Raw genomic sequence first — 25988 nt, 5'->3', positions numbered from 1 at the left:
TTATGAGAAAAGGCTTGGAAAATGAGTTATTTGAATTACATATTAATTTTGAGAATTTTGAACAAGCAGGCAGCTGCTTGGGTTGATCAAGCAAGTAGCTCAAGAGAAGGGGTTGACACGCATGCGAGTAACCAAGCTAAGTGATGAGCTATGCGGGGAGCGGACATTGCACTGAGTAGGCTCACGTTGGAAGCTTAAACAGATAGTGCGCACGCAAGAGGTGAGTAACGCAAAGACTTGTGCAAGGCACCAGGCTATGTGCAAGAAGACGAAGGCGTTTGTGAGGCTGAGCGAATGACTATGATGGGCATTGGACACAAGGGTTGTGTCGTGTGCAAGTAGACGCGCAAGGCAGGGAGTGCGCGGGGTTGTGTTGATGTGTGAAGGTGTGCTGCTAGGCAAGCGCATGGGCAAACACTGGTGCTCGGTTGGTGCTAGTTGGCCGCATGATCTAGTCTTAAACAACCAAGATTTTTCCGAAGTGTTGGACGCATAAAAGGTATGCATTGAGATAAGAATGCCCTATTTTAAACATGTTGAGGTTGATGCCTTAAACTCTCGTAGTGGGAACAATGCCACCAAATGGAGCCCTTGGTATTCTCGGAGTGAGAATCCAAAGTGTGGTCTTTGGTGAATTTGGTAGAGGTTGGAGAGAAAACAAATCGTTAGACGATAAGCAAGTGGGAGAGAAAGAGCTCTCGTATAGCTACGTGCTAATCGTTTAGAAGAAGCTACACGATCGTGTAGGTTTTACTAAGTGATCGTTTAATAAATGGTAGACGATCATTTAGAAAACTCGACACGCGATGTGATCATTTAAAGATGGGCATGTGATCATTTAGACGATGAGCGGCTATCGTATAGACTCTCAAGCTAGGCGATCGTACGTTTTCACACCGATGTAAAACTTTTACGAACCTCTGCAAAATGAAACAAATTTTCATTTTATTCTTCGGTTACAATAATTGACTTCGTATTTTCCCACTAACGCATGACCGAGAGAATTTTTAGGCCAATTATCAGATAATTAACCAATTTAATAATTAATGAATATAATCATATTATATTCTTACCCTACAGTTTGATATCACATATCTACTATAGTAATTTCTCCTCTACGTGATATAAATCATATTTATATCTAATTTCGTCCAAAATAATGTATTTCATATATTTAGTTAATTATATCATATATAAGTAATCAGTTCAATTATATCATATATAATCGAACTCCCTCTTGTCAATTTGAACATTTTAAACTAACCCAAACACTGCTTCTCGACTTTATGTAAGCTACCCAGGGGACCTAATGGACCTGTGGCTCAAAGCTCCAACGGTACATGAATAGCTAACTAAACTCTTAAACCACGAGATCCACCATCCGTTAACTGTCAGGCATTATACTAAAGACCAACAGCTGAACTCTTCTTACCACAGATATATTTCTGTGTCCATCAGATATAACCAATCATGAGTACGATGACCCTTCGCAAATGCTCGTAAATACAATTGTGCCAATTTACCATTTTGCCCCTGTAGTTACATCTCACTTCTTAAGTACCACTGATTCCTCTAATGAACAATACAACATAGTCCAACTATATGTGAACACCTCTCAGACCAAGAGAAGGTGTGTGGCGCCACATCGTTCAAGCCCTGGAATTAGCCCTTAAGAGAGCTATCTATCTACTTGCCCCTGCTTTGGGGAAGGAGTGAATTTCATTTTGTGTAGCTGAGTTCCCAGCTCCCAAATCAGACGAATCCCCAAAATGGTAGGTTTGAGTCGGCAACCTGGGCACTCGCACTCATACAAATCAAATGACTGCCCTCAATGGCAAGAGTTCACAACTCACTCAAGATTGAGGTCATGTTACCTATGGTCCTCCTAATGAAGTGTAGTCTCTATCATGAACGGTGTTATATAAGGAGATGTTAACAATTCGTGGTCAGGTCTTATATAAACTCTTTGTATAGGATGCCCCCGCTCACATGTCCCCTACACGAATGATCAGGATCAGATCATCTGTGACAAGTCACAACACTTGTGACCATTCCACAAAGCGGGGCACATCCGTAGCGTTACAGGATAAGGTTTCCCTCCTATATCCATATACTACAAACCATTTTGGTTATCACTTAAGATATGATCCACTTGTATGTCACCACATACATGTTTATTGGTTTGTGGTAAAGCAAATAAAACAAACAACTGAGTAAAATCAAGATGTGAAGTAAATATCATATATTATACAACACGACCGTTTGTATAAACTATTTACAAACTACAGGACACGAGACTTTAAAGTATCAACCCCAATAGTTGATCCATTTACAAAGGCCCTCACGAGGTGTTTGAAGGTCACCTATAGAGTATGAGTCTATGAGACATGCCACATTTAGTCTAAGGAAAGTGGGAGATTTTGTATTGGGCCCGTATTATGCCCTAGTTTCTTGTTTTGTGTACTTTTATATTATTATGACTTTTATGATGTACACCCCACTAGCTTTAGAATAAGTGGAAGATTATTGGGGTTCATGCCCTAAATCTCATGGGTCTTATAGTTTATAATTGTAAAGTACAAATAATTTATTTGTTTTATAAAATATGAGGTATTTTATTCGACATTTGGTAGCATTAACGTACAAAACAAATAAACTAACATCCAAGGTTATATTTTGCAGCTTAAACATGTATGTAGAGACATACAGGTGGATCATGTTTAAGTGATAACTTAAATGATCTAGTAGATGGATAAGACTGGATACCTTTGTTGGGTTTTATGCCCTAAAACTTATAGATAGTAAATGTTATTAATTGATCGTCATCTATAAAGTATTATAAATATTAAATTTATAAATGGTATTGTTTGTACTATTGTCTATTTTGTCTTAACAACCCTAAATCCAATAAACTAACATCCAAGGTTGTCTTATGAGTCTTGAACTGTATATAGAGACATACAGGGATCAATGTTCAAGATACAACCTAAAGGGTCTATAGTATAAGGATAATGTTGGTTACCTTATCCTGGTAACACTATGGATACGACTGATGACATGCAGAAATGCATGTCATCTTAAGCCTTTTATTTAGAATTATGAGGGCTGTTAAGCAGAATATGCGGCAATTATGTTAGAAATTCATGAGAAAATGAGTTTGCGTCATTCAGCATGAAGAATCTCGGCTAACCCATTATTATGCGCTATTATGCGTTCAATTGTCTATTTTTATAGCTAACGCAGGAAGTGGACGCAAACGCGGGAGCCGGGCTATCGCATAGACGATCACTTGCAGAGAAACTCTCCATCGTAGAGGCGAACGCATACGATCAACGCATGGGTGTTGCGGTAATCAACCGCATAGGTTCATCGCATAGAGGTTGCGATTGTCAAGCGATTACAGTCATCGTGTAGAGTTGCAGTAATCAAGCGAATGCGGTCACTGCACGACTGCGGCTACACGATAACTCATAATAGTGGAATCAACGCAAGGTTGCTGGAATGAACGCATCAACACATATCTCGGGAAAATCAAAAAATGATGTTGACATTTTATCTACCATGTCGTTAGCAGCAGAGATTCAGAAAGGACTAACATGCCGCGAATGTCAGAATCAGAGCAATCCATTAATGTTGTCGGTGATCAAGCTCTATAAATAGAAGCTGATGAGCAGAATTGCAAATCATCCATGTTTCGACCTTCAGGCAGATCCTTGTGATCCAGACGAACGCGTGAGAAGAAAGCTTGAGAGTTCTTCATCTCCTTCATCCATTCCGAGTGACGACCGGAGCCATCGTCAGAGTTAGATCTCAAGAGAGTCAGCTCCCCCGCACATCCATGGCATCACCGGCAGCCTTGACACACATCTGCTGGAAGTTAATCATTGCTTCCAGCTGGTCCTTTCATTTTCTCTTCTTTTCTTATATTGTATTGTGTGTTCAATGCATTTCTATATTTCCTTCGATTTCATCTCCATTTTTCTTTGCTTAACATCCTGAACTTTCATTGCATTACTTAGTGAGATCGCTAGAGTATCGCATACTAAATCATGCAGATTAGAGATATAAAGCATGTAGCAAACCACCGGAATGTGTGCGTTGTGCGAGTGTGTGAGAAAATCTTATTTGCTTAGTGTGAAGCTGTAGCAACGCCTGTCTATAGGCGAACGCAATGTTTGTCTATGAGTAAAGTCAGCAACAACTAACTACCTGGGAGGGTAAGTGGTTGGTCGCATTAAGCAATGTAAGTAAGTATTCACTAGAGATAGAAATAATCTTACGTCAACTAGGCTTTTGCGGTTACCTTGTCTTATGTATGCATCCATCACACCTTTAGAGCTACTCAAGAGAGAGTCTAAAGAAAGAACCTAAGACTTGAGAGAGCTAGGTTAGAATCTAAACTCGAGAGAGCGAGATTAGATTTGCATAAGAAATGATGGAGACTTAGGAATAAGTTTCGTTTGCTATTACACAATGTATACACCCTACGGAGAGGACAATGGTTGCATCCAAGAAGTAGGATATGGTGGCGGTATGCTGTCATCTCGACCCTTTTTCATACACATCGCATATGTCCTAGAAATAGGCTCTAGTGTTATGCGATGAACATGCAAGTTTTCCTAATAAGACCCAAGTATAAGCCTCACTAGGTTTCCTGGTAAGTCCAAGGTCGAACATAGGGACTACTGAGTAAATATGTGACAGTTACTTTGATTCTCTTGCGGTGGTGAAAACAAATGAGTTGGATGGTGTTTTGATTAAGAATATTTCCTATGCAACAGAGTTTGAACACAGAGTTGATGAAATCGAGAGTTATAATGAGTATGCGACGAAGGGGTTGAGAAGGGGTTTAGCTAACACTTCCTAAGATTATGTACAGATTATGCGATCATGCTACACATAAATAACAGCACTTCATCTCTCAATGCAGAATGTCATAATTCCCATTTCTAGGACGCATGCGATGTATACGAAAAAGTCGATAGGACTTATGTCTAAGCCTCTATTCTTGTCTATGCGATGATGAATGATGCACACATAAAACAAGGTGACCGTATACTACCATACCCTATTTCTAGAGTGCATGTGATGTGTTAATAGCAATAAAACTTATGTTTAAGTTTCTATTTCTTGCTTATCAGTTCTAATCTTACTCTCTCAAGCCTAGATTCTAATCTGACTCTCTCAAGTCTAGATTCTATCTTTAGACTACTCTCTCAAGTATCTCTAAAGGGTGAATGACGCATACATAAGACAAGATGATCGCATAAAATGTAAATCTTAAGTCATGCTAGCTAAGTACTTCTCAACCTATTCAGAAATTTAGCCACTCATGCAAAGTATGGAGAGATTGAACATAGATTGGAATGAGATTTCCATTTTCTATAAATAAAATACTGTATATAGAATAGCAAATGGAATTTAGAGATAAGAAGCCCAGTAACCAATGTCTTGCTTCCCGTGACCTTACACTGTTCTTTTTCACTCCAACTCTGCCCAGATGTATATTCTTGTTCTCGCAAGTATTGGCCCTCTCTCCTTTGTAATGCTTTCTGATAGTCTCTCGATCTGTCCGGGAATGATCTCTCGGCTTCCTTGTCTCCTTGCCCGTCTCCATCCTCTAAGTCTAAGAATGAGTATGTGCGTTAACAAACTAACGGCTCTCTAACTTGTATATCTTGATGTCCTGTTACAATGGTGGCCTTCGGTATTTATAGAGCTCAAGGTGAAGCAGCCTTTCTCTCCAATAATTGCAATGATGGGCGGTCAATTAAATCTCCTGCTCTAATGCGTCGATTAATGGTCACCAAAAGTTGAGTGTAATTGCTACAGTGTGGCTTTAACGGCTTGTCAACTAAATTCGGATTCGACCGTTATCAGCTTTCCGTCCCATCGTGATTTATTGTGCTGTCATCTTGATGCACAATCTTTATGCGACCACCTTTTTGAGCAACTTCTCACAATCGTATATGATCGCATGATTTTGCGATCGCAATCTTCAAGCACACTGACACCTAATTTCTTTGGATCGCAATTTTACTTGCGCCATTGCATTTTTCCTGCACAAAATAAGTAAATTAACTGCTTTTATGCGATGGGCGCATGCGATCGCAATTCCTTTCAGTTTATGGCTTTTGGACATGATATTGCTTATTTTATCGTCACATTCTCTCATTTTTTTATTTATTTGAGCTGTAATAACGTGTATTTCTACCCGTTATCACACCCCCAAATTTAAAACAATGCTTGTCCTCAAGCATAAATTAAAGATTTTCTTTAAAAAGTCAACCATTTTTACCCTACCTAGACTTCTCAAGGTGCCTTATTCAAATTTCATGAACCAGTGCCTTCTTAATTCCTATCCTGAACTCTTCCTAAAATATTTCTAATTTTTAGGGGCCGCAAGTTTAACCTTAAAAAAAACCTTACTCGTTTCCAGGACATCGCATGATTTATTTCAAACTTTCTCCAACCGGGGTGTTTCCAAGTGATTTTTATCGTTGCGCGATTTATATATTCTTTTTGTGATCTTGCGCTGATTCAAGTGCCCAACCTTTATTTTGGCTTGCCCCCATGGGTGTCATGCGAGCATCCAACTACGAGCAAGGCGCCCTTTCTCAGTCTAAACTCATGCCCATTTTATTTGGCAACGGAGTTGCGATCACTTGATTTATGCGTTGATCACGATTCCTACCTTCGTTTTGGCTTGCCCCCACGGGTGTCATGCGAACATCCAACTATGAGTAGGATCTGATCTCAACGTTATGATTTTTCTTTTTCTTTTTTTTTTTTTTAGATTGAAATTTCTAAAAGTAGCAAGGTTGAAAATAACAATACTAGCACCCCCAAATTTATACACAGCAATGTCCTCATTGCTGATAGACTGAATAACTCAGGCAATGTACTTAGGAATTTTTGTAAAATTCGTTTTGAAAGAAAGCTGGTGGATTGCTAACTTTTAGAAATGTTTCATGAATTTACTGTCCTGAAATTAAGTTGACTCTAGTACATGCGGTAAGAAATAAAGGCATGAATTTCATCTTGAAATCCTAATTGGTACGGGGAAGAATGCGGTGACTAAATAAAGTAATCAAAATTCAATGATTGTGTCAAACTAAAGAGGATGCGATAGTAAAATTTAGCAATATTAAAATGAGATGCGAAAAGTGAAAAATTGAAATCAAATGAGTCAAGGAAGAACACAACCCCCAAATTTGTTATGTTGCCTGCATCATCCTTGATCGCATCCTTGCTTGCAGTGGGCTGATTTCTCAATTGCGATGGGTTGATCAAACCAGTCGCGTGTCTGATGTTATCGCATAGCTCCATCGCAATCGTTCACTACGATCATTGCTAAATATCAAGAGGGTAAAAAGTATGAAAGACAGAGTTGGAAATTCTAAAGAGTAGTGGTTATATAAAAAGTGAGGTAAGTTCATGAAAGAAAAATATCAAGATGATACTCAAAAAAAGAATTCGTCCCTGATGAGTTTGTGTCACATATCAACGCAGGGACTACTCGTTTCTTCTTCAGTCTGGATTCCTCAACTCCACGGAGGTTTTCTTTCCTTTTCTTGATCCTTTGGGATCCTGATCGCCTCAAGCCGGAGCTTCTTCCCATTGATACTCATCATGATCTCTCCTTTGTGCACATCAATTTGAGCACAACCAGTAGATAGAAATGGTCGTCCCAATATGATAGGCGCATCATTGTCCGCCTCGTGATCTAGAATGATGAAGTCTGCCGGTAGAATGAATTTATCAATTGTGACCGAGACATCCTTCAACTCTCCCTCAGGGTGTACTAGGGACCTGTTCGCAAGCTGGAGAGTCTCTGTCGTGGGCGTCAGTTGTCCCATATTCAATTGTTTGAAGATTGAAAGGGGCATTAAATTTATACTCGCCCCAAGATCGCATAATGCTTGACCGATGTAGACCCCTCCAATTGAGTAGGGTATCGTAAAGCTTCCTGGGCCACGCATCTTTGGTGGGATTATAATGTTGAATCTTTGCGTTAATGCCACCGTAGCGATCTTTCCTTCATCATTTTGCTTCTCTTTCAATCTTTGCGGGAATGGTGGCAATTATAGCTTCTCTGTTTCGTGGTCTAGAGGCTTAGAGGTGGACGCAAATTCTAGTTTCATCGTCTCAGGCTCTTTTGATTCATTTTACGTCAACGGGTTCTTGGATTCCATCATATTCGGATTGGTCCTGCTAGGCTCTTTCCTTTCTTCCGCTGTCGTTTTTCCACTTTGCAGGGTGACTGCTAGGCATTGTTCTTTCCCTGTATTCCCCGGGTTGCGAGGAAGCTCAGTTGAGCTCGGTAGCGTCCCTTACGGTCTATTTTTCAGCTCTCCCATAATCTTCTGTCCTATTTGGATTTCTAGATTGCGAATGGAAGTCCCCTGGTTCTGAAGGACCGTCTCATTCTTGTCAATGTACTGTTTTAATAGGTTCTCCAGAGAGAATGATGGCGGTGCTTGCGAGCTGCTAGCTTGATGTTACGGTTGACCGTTACTTCGTTGGAAAAATCCAGGCGGTCCTTCTTTTTGTGCCATAGGTTGGTAACTTTGTTGTTGGTTATTTTTCAAAGCGAAATTGGGGTGGTTTCTCCACCCGGGGTTATGAAAGAAAGGGTTGTTCTTTACAAAGTAGACTGACTGCGAGTTTCTTTGACATTTTTCAATCGGATGCGATTCTCCACAAGTAGCACAACTGGTGCTCGTCTGTTCAATTGCGTTGACCTACCCTCTTTTCGTCCCAGGGTTGTTGACTGCGATGCTCTGTAACAGATTAATCATCACATTCATTTGATTCTATAAAGATGCGATGGCACAATTATTTGTGTTATCTTACCGAAATTTTACTCGTTGGTCGCTCTCTTGCCAATCTTCATGATTCTTTGATATGCGATCAAGAATGTTTTTAGCCTCATCATACGTTTTATCAAGCAGACCGCTTGCCGCTGCCGCGTTGGCAACTGTCTGCGATGCAGGATTTAATCCATGGTAGAAAATTTCCATCTGTAGAATGTCTGGTAATCCATTGTGCGGAGAATCTCGCACTAATCTCTTAAACCTCGCCCACGCGTCGCTAAGCGATTCGTCTTCTTCCTGTTCAAAATTCTTGATTAACTTCCTTCTTCTTGCATTTTTCATAGGAGGGAAATACTTCTTCATGAACTTCTCTACAACCTGTTCTCACGAAGTTATCTCCCCTGGTTCGAGGGAATATACCCATTTCCTTGCTTGATCGCATAACAAAAATAGGAATAGCGTGAGTCAAACTTCTTCAACAGAGATATTTGGGAACACAAAAGTGTTACAGATTTCAATGAAACTCCAGAGATGGGCGTGCGAATCCTCGCCATGCCTTCCACCAAACTGTCCAGCTGTCTGGATCATCTGTAACATAACCCGCTTCATCTCAAACCTTGATCCATCTAAAGCTGGCCTCATGATTCCTGGGGAGAAATCATATAGCTTAGGTGATGCATAGTCTCGGATGGGTCTATTGCGATCGTTCACTAGGAGGATGGGATTGGCCATGATGTTGTTTACATTTACGGCTCTTTCTTCCGGTTGTTTTACCATTCTGGGAGTTCTTTCTTGTTGTCATCGGTGGTTGTTTCTTTGTCTTCTTCAAAATGTTCTTTCAATCTCTAGGTCGTAATTGGGCTCAGGAACGTGTCCTTCGCTCATGCGACACCTGCTTCTTCCCTTATCGAAGGAATGGCAGCGCACAAAGATCGAAAGCTACAAAGAAAATCAAAAGGTTTACTATTAGCGTAATATATACTGCCGTAATCCCTGGCAACGGCGCCAAAAACTTGATGCATGTGAATTGTGATGCGATTATGGTGTGAGTTTGCGTGGTATGTGTTATGTGATGAACATGCAAGTTTTCCTATTAAGACCCAAGTATAAGCCTCACTAGATTTTCTAGTAAGTCTAGGGTCGAACACAGGGACTACTAAGTAAATATGCGATAGTTACTTTGATTCTCTTGTGGTGGTGAAAACAAATGAGTTGAATGGTGTTTTGATTAAGAATATTTCCTATACGATAGAGTTTGAACGTAGAGCTGATGAAATCGAGAGTTACAATGAGTATGCGACGAAGGGGTTGAGAAGGGGTTTAGCTAAACTTCCTAAGATTATGTACAGATTAGGCGATCATGCTACACACAAATAACAGCACATCATCTTTCAATGCAGAAGCCATAATTCCTATTTCTAGGACGCATGCGATGTATACGAAAAAGTCGATAGGACTTATGTCTAAGCCTCTATTCTTGTCTATGCAATGATGAATGATGCACACATAAAACAAGGTGACCGCATACTATCATATCTTATTCTAGGGTGCATACGATGTGTTAATAGCAATAGAACTTCTGTCTAAGTTTCTATTTCTTGCTTATGCGATTTTAATCTGACTCTCTCAAGCCTAGTTCTAATCTGACTGTCTCAAGTCTAGATTCTATCTTTAGACTACTCTCTCAAGTATCTCTAAAGAGTGAATGACGCATACATAAGATAAGATGATCGCATAAAATGTAAATCTTAAGCCATGCTAGCTAAGTACTTCTCAACCCATTCAGAAATTTAGCCACTCATGCGAAGTATGGAGAGATTGAACATAGATTGGAATGAGATTTCCATTTTCTATAAATAAAATACTGTATACAGAATAGCAAATGGAATTTAGAGATAAGAAGCCCGGTAAGCAATGTCTTGCTTCCCGTGGCCTTTTACACTGTTCTTTTTCACTCCAACTCTATCCAGATGTATATTTTTGCTCTCGCAAGTGTTGGCCCTCTCTCCTTTGTAATGCTTTCCGACAGTCTCTCGATCTGTCCAGGAATGATCTCTCGGCTTCCTCATCTTATTGTCCGTCTCCATCCTCTAAGTCTAAGTATGAGTATGTGCGTGAACAAACTAACGACTCTCTAACTTGTATATCTTGATGTCCTGTTACAATGGTGGCCTTCGGTCTTTATAGAGCTCAAAGTGAAGTAGCCTTTCTCCCCAATGATTGCAATGATGGGCGGTCATTAAATCTCCTGCTCTGATGCACCAATTAATGGTCACCGAAAGTTAAGTGTACTTGCTACAGTGTGGCTTTAACGGCTTGTCAACTAAACTCAGATTCAACCGTTATCAGCTTTCTGTCCCATCGTGATTTATTGTGTTGTCACCTTGATACGCAATCTTTATGCGGCCACCTTTTTGAGTAATTTCTCACGATCGCATATGATCGCATGACTTTGCGATCACAATCTTCAAGCGCGCTGACGCCTAATTCCTTTGGATCGCAATTTTACTTGCGCCATCGCATTTTTCCTACTCAAAATAAGTAAATTAACTACTTTTATGCAATGGGCGCATGCGATCGCAATTCCTTTAAGTTTAGCGCTTTTGGACATGATATTGCTTATTTTACCATCGCATTCGCTCATTGTTTTACTTATTTGAACTGTAATAACGTGTATTTCTACCCATTATCGCAAGACCGAGTGGGGAGCTGGAAACATAATAATACAAGATAGAATTCACCCATTTCCTCCTTGAGGGTAAGTAGATGAGTTTTCCCTTAAGTGGTGCCTCCAAGACTTGAACAAATGGCCCTACTCTATCATTGGCCTGAGAGGGTTTCTGTTTATTGGTTGGATCATAAACAAATTGTTCATTAGAGGAGCTATAGTACTTAAGGAGTCAGAGGTAACCTAAGGGTAAAATTGTAATTTGACCTAGTTAAAGTTACGAACACTCGTGAAGGACTAACTTGATGATATTGGTCTATATCTGTGGATACATAAATATATTTGTAGTGAGAAGAGTGCAGTTGTAGGTCTTTAATAGAGTGTACCCACAGTTAACGAATATTGATTGACTTGGTTAATGAGTTTAACCAATTAATCTCATATCATTGGAGCTTCTAATCTATAGGTCCACCAGGTCCCCTCGTAGCTCACAAAAGGATATTGAAGAGGAATAATTTGAATTGTTCGAATCAATTTGAGGAAATATATATTAATGAGATTAATATATTAATTATGGATATGATCTATAATTAAATTGGAGAGTAATATTTGAATAAGATTCAAATTAATTCAAGTGAATTAATAGAAAGTTTTTGCACAAATACATGGAATGTATATGATAATTAAATGTATACATTAAATTGGGTTTAATGTATAATTAGTTATTTAATTATTGTGAAAATATAAATTAAATAAGTATTATTTAATTGTGCAAGTTAAATAAGTATTATTTAATTGGACTATTTAATTGAATAAGTGTTACTTAATTAAATGGGCTAATTAATTAAATAAATGTTATTTAATTAATTACGAAAAAAGAAAAATATATTGGGAAAGATGCTTGACCCTTCTCTATATAAAGACCTCCCCATGGCCCATTGGGAATACACTGAATACACACTTTGATTGCAGGAAAACTCTAACTATACACAACTCCTTAGTGTTATTGTGGAGAATTTTCTCTAAACCATAAATCTTCTCAACTATCCGAAACACTTTTCTCCTCTCTCTCTCCCAATAGTTGGATATCACTTATCCCTCTATTGGAATCCTAGAGAATAACAAGGTAACTCTCATGGTAGTGTTCAAGATCACTCAAGAAGTTGTTTGTGATCAAGACCATTTGGAGATTCGTTCGTTGGAACCTTAAAGAGGATTATCCATGACACTTGAGGATCTATTGTCCTTTAAACAGATAATGGATGATGTGGATAAAGATGAATGGTTTAAAGTTATGGATCTCGAAATGGAGTCTATGTACTTCAATTCAATCTAGGATCTTATAAATCAACCTGATAAAATAAAACCTATAGGTTGTAAATAGATTACAAGTAGAGATGTCTAATTTTCCTACGGGGACGGGGCCCGAGGGGAATGGGGGAGGGAGTGGGGGAAAAAATTCCCCGTGAGCTAAACGGGGATGGGGAGAGGGAATGCATTCCCCATCCCCGCCCCGTTCCCCATCCCCACCCCGATTAGCTTTTACATTTTTATTCAGTATAGTTATCTTATGTTATGTTATTATTATTATTATATAAATATTACATTTAAATTTAAAATTTGATTATTTATTGGGAAAGATAATGAATATGTTTAAATTTATATTATATATATGAATAATTTGATTTATGTTTATTTCTTTCTTACTAAAAAAATTAATTAGCTTTTTTAGCCAAAATTTGAGTAATTTATCTTTAAATTCAAATTGTCATATAAAACTAACCATAATAAACAATTTAGTGATAAAGTTAATTATTTAATAAAAATTTATTCACATTAATAATTAAATTAATTGATTTTTTACAAAAAAAAAAATAAATAACAAGGAAAAATTCCCCGCGGGGAATTCCCGCTCTGATCCTTATGGGGAATTTCACGGGGATGGAGAGTAAAATGGGGAGCGGGGACGGGGATGGGGAATGACATCCTCGCCCCCGCCCCCTCCCATGGACATCTTTATCTACAAGAGAAAAAGGGGTGTAGATGGGAAGGTATAGACAGGCTAGACTGGTGACAAAGGGTTATACCCAGATTAAAGGGGTGGACTATGAGGAAATTTTCTCAACTGTTGTCATGTTGAAATATATCCATATTCTCTTGTGTATTGTCACATATTATGACTATGAGATATGGCAAATGGACGTCAAGACTGCATTTTGAATAGTAATCTTGAGAAAACCATCCATATGCAACAACAAGAGGGATTCATTAAGTAAGATCATGAGCAAATGGTTTGCAAGTTTAATCGATCCATTTATGAATTGAAACAAGCATCTCGATCTTGGAATATAAGATTTGATACTGTGATCAAATCTTATGGCTTTGACCAAAATGTTAATGAGCCTTGTGTCTAGAAGAAAACATCAATAGTTCAATGGTTTTCTCAATGTTGTATGCGGACGATATCCTACTCATTGGCTTGATATAGGTCTACTAACAAATGTTAAAGAGTGGTTAGTAGTCCAATTCCAAATGAAATATTTGAGAGGTACAGTTTATTCTAGGGATCCAAATCATCAGTGATCGTACTACTTTAAATTTGAAGATATTTTGTTTCTATAATTTATTGCATAAAATTAGTTGTTATACTTTTCTCCAAAATATTATTGCTCATATGTATTATGGAGTTTAATTAATAGTTCCTAAGTTTATATATCAATTACCCAAAGCGAGCTTAGCTCACGGTAATTGGTATGACATTCCTCCATAGAGGTTGGAGGTTGAATCCCCATTCTACAATTTTGTACTAAAAAAAATTAGGGTACTTTTGCATATAATTTGAAAATAAGTGATTCAATTGAAAATAAACTTGTATTCTAATTTAAAATGTGTTCGATACTATACATTTATAAATCATAAAACTACTAATACTTAGTTGATAATAAGCTATCATTAATTTATTTATGGATATGATTTATGTTTAAAAAATTTATATAATTGTTATTTTGTAATATTTTATAGTTTATAATACATTACATAATACATATTAAATTTTAAATGAATTGAATTTATAACTTGACATATTGTATTTCTAAATGTTTTTTCTTTACTTAATATAATTAAGCATTTTAAAATCTAAAATTCAAAATTTGGATACAATGATAACATAAAAAATATTGTTTTCAAAATTTTTACTATTTTGATCACAGAATTCAATAACAATTTTTAGAAATAGAATTCGAGTTGTCAACCAAACACATATTTGTTGAATTCAGATTCTCTACAAAATAAGCTTTTGTATATCTATGACCAATCTCCTTGCTAGAATTAAATGAGGTACTTTAAAATATTTATTGTTTAAATTACTTGCTAGCAAAAAGTTTATTCATTCATTTAATTGGACATCTATATATAAAATTTAATTAAACCATATTCATCCCTATAGAGTTGTCATACCAATCCTACATTGTGATGTCTAGGAATAGATAGTCAAAAAATCAAATCCTACATTGTGATGTCTAGGAATAGATAGTCAAAAAATCAAAGATAATTGTGCTTAGTTATACAAAATCGGAATTTAGGATGTTGGAATAAATTGCATCAAAATTAAAAATAAATGTGCTTTAAAGTTCTTTTGCAATTATAAATTATAAAATTAATCAAAATTAAATCCAACCGCTAATTTTAAATAATTAATTTTGGTTAGTTAATTTTATTTTTATTATATCAAATTATTAAATAAAATTTAAGCAATTAGATTTTAATAACTTGACTAACTACAATGAAAAATCTATGCCATCATCATGTCTATCATTTAAGGATTTGACGATTTTGGTGAAGTAGAGATTTTTTTTTTTTTTTTTTTAATCAACAAAGCAGGAGCAAATTACATGGAATCTAAAGATTCATTCCTCCAACCAAACTTGAACAACATAACCAATTAAAGGTGGAGATCAAAAAATCCCAACTAAAACCGTCATTTTTACAACTTCAAACAGTGCCCGACTTTCAGAACCAACCTAAATACTCCATCAAAAATCAAATTACCCATCTAAAATTGCCGGCACCGCAATGATCAATACTCTTTTCTTACCAACAGAAACTGGTCAGCTCCTAAGTCAGCATTACTCGTCTTGAGTCAAGACACCAACACTTAAAGTTTGATCTCGACATCTCATAAAGTTCATGCGGAGTCATCTTCTCAAGATCTTTTGTACTGACGGAATCAAGACTAGGAGCAACATACTGGATATGAGGAGCAATCGATGGAACTTGTCCACGGTGATCAAGACTACGCATTCTCTTGTACAATCGCATAACTGATACACAATTTTCGTAGGGGTTGTGCCCACCCTGACGAATATCATACCTGCAAAACCACAGCCCTCAAGGATCATCCTTCACAAGCTAGAAACATGATAAAGAGAACATGTAATGTTACCCACCTACCAAGACAACATTCTCCCATTTTCAACCCACATGATCGGATGTTTCATCTTCATCAAATTTTTAAATAATATGTGAAAAAAATAATAATGAATCTATATTTGACTGTAAACATTCTATGATGATGTGTTGGATAGATTTCTTCATTCCTGTAGATATCTAAGCAGCCTTATATATCTAAGACCAGCTCTAAAAACATTGGGAATTAGGAATAAATAGACCCGTATGTCTCTCCTATGCAAATGACCACCAACACTCAAAGCTCATGTACTCCAAAGCATTTTAAGACCACATTTATTCTTTAATCATTGGGCCAACCTAATACAAAACAAATATGGACAGCACGTGCGGTATTGGATTTGGAGCACAAGATAATAAGCATTAAAGACCCAAAATGAAAGATTTAATATATATATATAAAAAAATAAATAAATAAATAAAACCATTAATCAATAATTTCATTGCTGTTGTTCACAAAACACTCCTTGCTGCTCACTTAGATCCTCTCCAGTTGGTGGTTTTTTAATGTATAAAAAATTTCTGGTAGGAATTCAAGCTTGAAAGAACTTTTAACTTGACTCTTAGATCACTCTTGAGAGAAACAACAAAAACTTCAAAAATCTCCGCAAAAGCGAACCCTTGTAATCTAAACAAGACAACAATTGGAAGGCATACTACCCCCAATGGTAGTAATTTGTATAGATTTTTACATAATTTTCCCTTTTCTTTTGTTATTAATAATATTGATAGTGGTTGTTTTTCACATAGCCCTACGGTTTAGGTTTTCGCTGGGTGATATCTTAATTCTCTCCAGCCCCATTGTGTAGAGATTAATGGAGGTTTTTATGTTCATTTATTTGAAAAAAAATAAATGCTTCTATTGAAAATAAAAATAAATAATAATAACAATAATTTTATTAAAAAAAAAAAAACTCATTCTTTAAAGCAGTATGAACCATAGTTAAAGTGCCATACCCCAAATATGCTCGAGTAAGGTACTTGAGGGAATGGCTAACCAAATTTGTTTTCATCAATGGATGATATCTAGCAGTGTCCCTGCAGAAAATATTTCATGCAAAAGGTGTATGAGGAATGCGAGCGCACAACAAAAAAAATCAAAATTAAAAAAACAAACAAAAAACAAGAGAAAAAAAATCCATTATTTTCACTCAACAAGGGAAATTATTTCCAGAGAATAACTTGCAGGATTGAAAAGTAGTAGTTGATTTTTTTGGTGCATTGCACTTCCCCAGATCACACTTCAAATGCATTGCGTTCTCATTAAAAAAGAACTAATCCACACATAATTACAACCCAAGTTAGTGAAAATCACCTTAACATATGATCGGGATAATTCATTCTCAGGCAATCTAAGTCATGCTCCAAGTCATGGCCGACAAGAAGCCTAGCTTTACCACCATTAAATCTCAATCTCTCAATGGATTCTCCATTTAACAAGATTTTTAATACTTTTTCTTGGACATTTTTCAGTGGTATGGCATGCCTCATATGTTCTTCCTTTAGCCCAGTTACTTCATGCCTACAATATGGCCGGGAGATAAGCATCTAGAGGCTGGATTCTAAAAGCTAAAAACCTTCTTTAAAGAGCAAGATAACTCTGCAGACAAGTACCTATAGTTCGTGATCGGTATTTGTGGTTGTACGAAAGTACTGAAAATCAATTTCTCATCTTCATCAACAAGGCAGATCCAAACACAAATGTCCAGTGCGCCATCACTTCCACCGCCAGCCATTACACAATCCATAGCTATTGCTCCATGACCTCGATCAGAGCGATCTTCACCATAACAGTCTGATAAATCAGTAGGCAATAGACTATTTCCCTACAATAGAGCCCCAATCAAATTCTGAAATGCATTTACGATATCGTCATAAAGCGCTCAATTATTTGATAAATCCAAAAATATAAACTACCAGTACCTTTACGATTATTTTAATTTTTTTTTTTTTATGAGAACTGCCAGTGACCTTATTAACTAACTATCATCTATAAATATATGATGCATAAAAAGCAACTTACTTGGTGAACAGGTGCTGTTAGGCAGCAAATGTTTTGGTGCTCACTGAGAGATCCAGGACCATCAAGTACTCTCAAACAAAGCCCACAACCTCGCTCCGAGAAAATTTTTGAACAATTTGATTTTGGAAGTGGACCTAAAAGACTGGATATAATAAGATGGTGTTATGATATATTACCATACAAAATACACAAACTATCTCACCCTTTAGATGTTCCCTCAATGATTCAAATGATTTGAAGTGCTTTAGGCAGACTCCACATCTAGGCTGATGAACAGAGTGATATGAAACTCTCATATGCTCAATAAGATGATCTTTCTTCTTATATTGCTTGTAGCATGCTGAGCATTTATGTCTGTAAGCAAACATACAATATAATTCTCACGTTCACCATCAAGTACTCAAAATGGAAAAAAATAAAATAAAATAAAATAGAAACCATTGCAGAGGGTTAAATGAAAAGATGACAACTCTAAGTCCATAGGAAATTTCCATGATAGCTTTCTTCTTCTTTAATAAGAAGACAATTCAAATTCAATTTAGCTAAAATACCAGAACAGTATGTTAGACCCAAAAGAGGCAGGACCTATTTTGAGGAAGAGCTGAAATAGCTTTTGGAAGGAGAGTTAGCAGCCCTCTCAAATTGGCTGGGTATCTGTTATTTTTCTTTCATTTCTTCTTTCTACTCCTTGAATCACTGTGAGGGGCTTGTTATTGTCTTTTCTATTGCTTGATTGTATCAGTCTTACTGTCTTTTCTTTCTATATCAATACAACTATTTCAGAGAATTTCTTCTTCGGGCTCGAACAATACTTTGAAGATCTAGGGGTGCTTGATGATAATGCACGAATAAGCAATGCCCCCACGTTCCTACGAGATGCTGCACAATTATGATGGCGAAGGAAACATACTGAGCACGAACGTGGGCTGTGCAACATCAGTACGTGGGAGCAATTCAAAATAGAGCTTCAGAAGCACTTTGTCCCTCACAATGCGGATATGGAGATACAAGGCAAGCTTAGACACCTAAGGCAAACTGGTAGCATCCTTGACTATGTCAAGGAGTTCATAACCCTCATGCAGATCGAAGACCTATCCTACCCCCAAGGTTTTTTTATTGACAAGAATAGAGAATCTCTCACTTCCCATAGAACAACTCCACATCCATCCCTCCATTCAAACCCAAAACCATTCTTCCGCAACACCTTATCCAAGAAGTTCCAACCACAGAGTCGGACTTTCTCAAAATCAAACTTAAAAATAAAACCTTGTTGTTTATGCATCCTATGATCTTCTATAGCCTTATTGATAATCAAAACTTGATCCAAAATTTGACGACCTGGTACAGTCTCCCATAAAATTTGAAATTGTATTATGTAGAACCTTCCTCAATCCATCCACCAACATCATCACGGTAATTTTATAGCTTTTCCCTTGGCTTATTCCCACTTGCAAATTTTGGTCCTTAATTCCTTGAGGAGATAGGACATGATTATAACAACGTATTATCAGTCACAGATACTTTTTCAAAATTAAATTTTGAATTTTTTTCCTAATGGCTTTAGTGAGGCCCGAGGGTAAAGTCAAAATCTCGATATGCGCATCAACTGATTTGTTGATGGGTAATGGAATGGATGGTGTGGAGGAAGAAGACAAAGTACTAGTGGGTCCTGCCAAGGGTGATGGAATGGTCATTGGGTAACCAGCTCGCTTTAGTAGGCTACGCTTTTTTGTACCTACAACCAAGATTCAAAATATTGATGTCGATGGAAATATTGAAGTCCCAATTTTATGGAAATATCTACGGAAATACCTATATCAATGGAAATTTCAAGAAACTCTAAGGGAATTGTTATAATTAGTCTTTGATTGTGACTTAATTTGACTATAATTGACCATTTAAATCATAAATATATATTTCAACTCTGTAAATTTCAATGTGAGAACATATATTTAAAAAAGAAAAGAAAACTATTTACAAAAAAAATATAAAATTTAGAAATATTTTAAGGTGAAATGGTGTGAAAAAGAAAGTTTTGGATGATAACAAAAAAAAAACTCACATAAATTCAATTTTAAGGTGAAATGATGTGAAAATTCAATAGAAAAAGTTTGAATGAGATTAAAAATAAATATAGATTTTGTCACCCATCAAAAGAGTGCTCCAATGTATCAAGAGGGAGAATGATTTGAACTTGGTCGTTCCTGTTATTTTGACTTTTTTGCCTGCAAAGTTTTGGTCAATATCGACTAACAAAGACCTTCCTTTATATTGTAATCTTGTTGGGCGATTGGGTTTTGATCATGGTTGGAGGAGTTGGAGAATCCAGAGGTGAAGGTCATGGTTCGTGGCTCCAACGTGATGGGTGAAGGACAAGGTAAGAGAGTGGGGGATAGGAAGAGGTAGGAGAAAGGAAAGAGAGCCATTCACACCTCAATATGTTATATCAAAGAATCAATAGTTACAATGATCATTGCATTGGTATGAATCACAAGATCAAGAACCTCTTTGAAAGCCTTAGTTATTGTTGAGGTTGACGAAATGATCATTTTCATCAAATACGAAGAGGATGGTGTTATGCAGGGATGGGAGAAAGTATCAAATGGACAAGATTGATTCTCTTGAGTTCCACTAAGAATGACACTTCCAAAGCAATTAATGGACAATTAAGATCAACAAATAGTAAAGGACAACAGGTATGTTGTTTTTACTTCATGTCGCTCTATAAAACCCAAATAAACAGAAACAAGGAAAGAATGTTGACAAGAAACCTAAAAGTAACAGAGTAAGAGCAAGAATGCAACCTTAGGCTTGGTGTCTTGAGAGGGTCATGATCGGAGTCCATGGAGAGTCAGAAGTGCTAATGTATGTTCCTCTCCTCTGAAATTTAGTGTACCAGCACGTAGTTTTTAATAGAGCTAGTACAATAATCATGTAGAAAGCATATCCATTAGAAACTCTAACAAGCAGAAGTTATGTATTACAAACAATTTCTAAGGTAAACTATCAAATATTTAAAATAAAAAGATCAAAAATAATTTTCCTTTTTTAGGGAAAAAAAACATTTTTTTCTTGTCTTGTGCTAGAATTCCAAACTTCACTTCTTTCAGAACCATCAACTATCACTTAATTTTTCTAATACTCGATCAGCGATATGAATCATTGCAAGACTTTCAGTTAAAACTTTGTTACAAACAATGCTTTCAAAACCAAAATCTTCCATTCAAATAAACTTTCAAAACCACTATAAAGTGTCTTCTCACAAATAAGTTTCATTCATATCATCAATCCTCAATTCCAGAATTAGCTACTACAAAATAAACATAAAATCTCAAAACAAAATTGGCATATCCAAATAACCCTTTCAAATTGATCAAAATTCTTATACAAGCATTTGAAACAACATCGGTGGTTCCTAATCAGCAAATTCAATAAAATAATTCATCAAAACAAACCATTCTATCTTTGGAATAATTTCATGTGTGACAAAACTAAAACAAACCTGCTTCCAATTCAAAATCAATCAAAACATTTTATTTCAAATTATCCAAAACAGCAAACATACTTTCAAACAAAGTATACAAAACAATTTCAATCAACTTCAAATCATACAAAACATGTTTTCAAACATTCAAAACATTCTTTCAAACGTTTGTCAAATCAAAATAATCAAGATGTAATTAGGCCAAAATTTATAGTTTTGAAAGGATGTGGGAATTACTAAACTTGCAGTATATGAAATTCCTAGAAGTCTAAACAATTAAGAAAATACTCAGAGGTTAGAAGTCAGTTCATAAGAGTGTTGAGGAGGGATGTTGTTACCCAAAATTAACTGTAAACCTTAATCAATCCCTTCAAACCAGTCCAAAACTACAATTGGAGTGTGGGTCAATGCCAAAACTCCCCGGAGAGAAACGTTGCCGCGAAGGTTCTAGTGGGTCACTATCGAAACGCCGACGATCATGGGTGTCGGATTTGTTTGCTTATGCGGCCGCCATGAAGCCCATAGTGCAGATGAGGCTGAACCGACGTCGGGGTGAATTCACGCGAAACTTTTACCATAGGTTGCTGTCGTGCAGCTACAAAAAGGGATTCCCCACCACTTGTGGGACTTGCCAATCATTGCCAGAGATGAAACTCCAGCAGAAGAGTGTGGACGGCGACTGCGATGGATGGAGAAAGAAATTTCCCACAGATGGCCTCTTCAGGTAGGGGTGTTAAAAAACCGCCACTTCGATTCGGATTGGATCGCTTATGGAAATGGCCAAAAATACGATAATTTTATGAGCCCTGCATTTCAGGTACTAAATTAGTTATTATAATTTATATTTGGGGTAGATTATTTTAGTTAGAGTTACAATAGTAACTATTTTTGTTTGAGGAAGAAATAGTAAACACTATAGTAAAGAATAAAAAAACGATGAATGTAAAATAGTAAAAATTGTAGCAAATAGTAAATACTGTAGAAAAGGGGATTTTGAAATAGTGTTGATTGTAGCTAATTGAGGATTACAAAAAAAGTATTTACTATAGCAATTGGTGGTTTTAATAGTTGGAGCCTAATTGGAGGCCCAAATGGCTCCTAAGAGTTTTAAGATCACCTTTAAAAAAAATAAAGGTTAAATTATACGGAATACTCCTAAATTTTGTACTTTGTGTCAAAAATATCCTTGAACTCTCAAAAGTTTCAAAAATACCCTTAAACTTTCAAGATGAGTTCAAAAATACCCTTATCATTAGTTTTGGATAGAAACCGTAAGGTTTTGTGTCAAAAATGCCCCCAAACTTTCAAAAGTTGCACAAATAGCCTTAAGCTTAAAAAAAAAGTTTTAAAAAATACCCTTATTGTTATATGAAGTGAAACCGTTAATATCGTCTTCACTATTTTCCTTCTTTTTTCTCCCAGCTCTTATTCAATACCTTCTTATTCCACTTTTTGTTAATTGTTTGACTTTTTTTTATCTAAAAAGAGTACAAATAAAACTGCACACTTCACTTAAGGTATATCGACTATGATGAGAATAAAGAGAATAATGGAAGCACCAAAGGATTTTAGGACTTAAATTTTTTAACAAAGTTGTATGTTAGTAGTTGAGTATGTTAATAGCCAAATACTTTTTTCATTATTATTTGACGATTTTTCGTTTTGGTATGTTTTAAGGGGAGATTCTGATTTTAAAATTTTGTGAGATTTTGTGGAATTTTATGTTTTAACTTAAAATTTTGATTTTAATTAAGCAGTCAGATTCCCCTTGTCCGTACCAATTCTAAGTTGACTGTTCGACGCCCGGGGAAGCCCCCTAGGAGCTGTTCCCAATCCGTCCCTCGGCCGGCACGCAGCGACCTGCTCTCGCCACCGGAGAGCTTGAGCAGTCCACTGACAGCCAACAAGTTCGGGACTGGGACCCCGGTGAACTAAGAGATTGTTCGTGGTCTTGAATTTGAATAGATTGAAAAGAAGTTGCATATAATAAAGATATACAGTAACATTCATTGGGATTGAGGATGAATGATTCATACTTTCAGTACTTTCCGAGCCTTTTCAATCTCCATGAGGTCCAAATTATCAGCACCTAACTACTTCTAATTGTTAAAATCATCACAAGAAGGGAAACTATAGGAAAATTGCTTATTCTCTCTTAAAATAACAGGAGGCTCGTATAAAGCTAAAGTAGTATAATTTTCTGGATTAACTTTCTTTTAAGATCTCTTTTCAAACAGAAGCTCAAGCTACACAAAACCTTGAGAAAACAGAACAAAATATCAAGGAAAAATATATGTACACATACAGAATCACTCAGTAGCATTTAAGTAACTTTAAAGAAAATCAAACAGAACTGGATTAAAGAGATTATATTTTCTACTGCTACATCTATTTTTGTCTAGTTTTGGGTTAAACAAACCATTCATAATGAATTTGAATAGAATAATGGGAGTAACTCAGGAATTGCAGCAGCTCCGAAAGAAACGTGACAGTTTGAATGTTAAAATCTGACATTCTGACTCATGCTTAAGGTTGAAATTTAAATTGGTAAGACAAACAAAAAAAATCCGCAAAAAGAACATACCCGTAGGTCCTTCGTGCCCTAGCCCAAATTCATAAAAAATGAAATCATCGAACAACTTGAATTGGCATGGATGGGTCGTGAACAAATTACACTAATTTCCCTGCAAAACCAACCAACCAATTGGAAATCGAACTACGAAAAATGGACGATAAGGTGTCATTCGAGTTCCCTTTACAAGGCACTTGCAAAACGGCGCTGGCCAGGTCTACTACACATGCGACGAAACAAACCCCATGATGAATGGCCTCTTATACACAGACCTGTGACCCACGGCGAAGACCACGTGACGGTGAACGCGATGAACAGCCGACAACAGTCAGTAGAGAGGAGATGAGGGTTTGGGTCAAAAATCTCTGAGAATCAAATATAAAAACTAAGGAGTGAAGTTTTTCAATGTCCAGTAATTGATGTCTGAAAATTATATGTCTGGCAACAAAATTAGGAGGACTATGTTTGATTGTAATTGATATTGTGAAAACAAGTTCGTGCCCCCGAAACCTATTCAGAATTCGTATTCAGCATATTTATTTATTTGTAGTTATTTACGATTATGACCCTAAGGTTTAGACTAGTGCGCTAGGTGTCACAATCGCTCTTTCGGAAGCTTCTCTTAGCGATTGTGCGGCACTTGTTCCCGCTCACGAACAAGCCAGCCAACTCGAATACGGACTGCCGATGGCACACCGAGTGCCTCTTGCAACCTCCAATCCCGTTCGAGGGAAAATGGTTTTAGAAAACGGGTTTAGAGAAAAGGTTTTCGTAAGAAGATTTGAGAGTGTGTATAAAGAAAGAAAGATTGTAGTAGACTAGAAAGCAATAAGCAACAACAACGGCTTTATAGAGTACTACTCCGGGTATGAGGAAATGATGGTTAGTCTTATCCCCATATAGTGCATTCTGAACAAAAAGCCAACTGGCACCCTTGCATATGCAAAAGGGCGAGTGGTCACTTACAATGAAAATGTAAAGAAAGCAAGCTAACTAAACTAATACAATACAGGATATGAAAGTAAGCTAGAAGGGGGTTGGATTGGGCATGCGGCCATGGGCAACAGGCCCTGGACAAGCATGACCGTTACATTCTCCCCCACTTAATTGGTTGACGACCCCGTCAACCGACCTTGTTCAAAATCTGCGATGGCTGAAACTGCACTCTTCAAGTCTTCGGCCCGCTCCCAACTGATCTCTTCGTCGGGGAGATCCTTCCATTTCACTAAGAACTCTGTCAATTCTCGTCTGGGTCGTCCGATACGGCGCGTACGTTTATCCAGGATTCGTGCAACTTCTTTCTCAACAGAACTCTTCATTGTGACCGGTGGGCGCCTTAGCACGTTTCGCTGTTCGTCCTCGGGATCAGGATAATAGGGCTTCAGGATACTCACATGGATGACAGGATGAATCTTCATCCATGAGGGTAACTGAACCCTATATGAGGTTCTCCCGACCTTCTCAATTACCTCCACTGGACCTTCATATTTCCTTACTAGCCGTTGGTCTCTCTGGCCTCGGAAACGAAACTGTTCCGGTCGTAGCTTGATCAGGACCTTGTCCCCAGCTTGAAACTCAAGGATCCTCCGTTTCTTATCAGCCCACTTCTTCATCCTCTTTGATGCTCTTTCTAGGTAGGCGCGAGCAATCTCAGAGGTTTTGCTCCACTCTTTAGTGAAGTTATGTGCCTGAGGACTTTTGCCTGCATAAGGGTGGTCCACCAAGTGTGGCATGAGTGGCTGTCTGCCGCACACCACTTCGAAGGGCGTTTTTCCGGTCGCAGAACTCTGTTGGCTGTTGAAGCTGAACTGAGCCACATCTAACAATTGGACCCAGTTCTTCTGTCTAGCGTCGATAAAGTGACGCAAATATTCCTCGAGCATACTGTTGAAGCGTTCCGTCTGACCGTCAGTTTGGGGATGATAGCTAGAAGAGATATTCAGTGATGATCCCAATATTCT

General features: G+C 37.1%; 1 protein-coding gene across 9 annotated transcripts; it reads right to left on the bottom strand.

Annotated features, from left to right (window-relative positions):
- Window positions 1-15313: 15313 nt before the first annotated feature.
- Window positions 15314-24444, bottom strand: LOC150030307 (RNA exonuclease 4-like). 9 transcript variants are annotated; one of them, XM_090309829.1, is made up of 9 exons: window positions 24040-24444; window positions 21794-22261; window positions 20776-20889; window positions 18174-18325; window positions 17972-18105; window positions 17563-17774; window positions 17264-17470; window positions 16906-16986; window positions 15314-15853 (listed from the first exon to the last, which is right to left on the bottom strand). In XM_090309829.1, exons 3-9 carry the CDS (start codon window positions 20814-20816, stop codon window positions 15598-15600), a joined length of 1083 nt encoding a protein of 360 aa, XP_090165955.1. In that variant the 5' UTR covers window positions 20817-20889; window positions 21794-22261; window positions 24040-24444; the 3' UTR covers window positions 15314-15597. The 9 variants fall into 9 exon arrangements, with proteins under 9 accessions (XP_090165955.1, XP_090165956.1, XP_090165957.1 ...); XM_090309830.1 differs by having other exon boundaries at window positions 20776-20851; window positions 24040-24431; XM_090309831.1 differs by having other exon boundaries at window positions 21812-22261; window positions 24040-24260.
- Between the last annotated feature and the right edge of the window lie 1544 nt (window positions 24445-25988).

Source organism: Benincasa hispida, unplaced genomic scaffold (genome assembly GCF_027475165.1).
Source record: "Benincasa hispida cultivar pf3 unplaced genomic scaffold, pf3_genome.v1.1 HicScf315, whole genome shotgun sequence".
Classification (NCBI taxonomy): domain Eukaryota; kingdom Viridiplantae; phylum Streptophyta; class Magnoliopsida; order Cucurbitales; family Cucurbitaceae; genus Benincasa; species Benincasa hispida.
Note: the sequence above shows the minus strand (reverse complement) of the source record. Positions and strands in the feature narration are given on the sequence as shown.

What these genes read in the sequence shown, in the direction of transcription:
- LOC150030307 (XM_090309829.1), bottom strand. Translation starts at nt 20,816, where the DNA reads ATGGACTCCGATCATGACCCTCTCAAGACACCAAGCCTAAG. An exon ending in ATTGAGGGAACATCTAAAGG is followed by an intron (nt 18,106 to 18,173) that starts GTGAGATAGTTT and finishes CCAGTCTTTTAG; the next exon opens with GTCCACTTCCAAAATCAAAT. An exon ending in CTTACTCGAGCATATTTGGG is followed by an intron (nt 15,854 to 16,905) that starts GTATGGCACTTT and finishes GTGGTTTTGCAG; the next exon opens with GTATGATATTCGTCAGGGTG.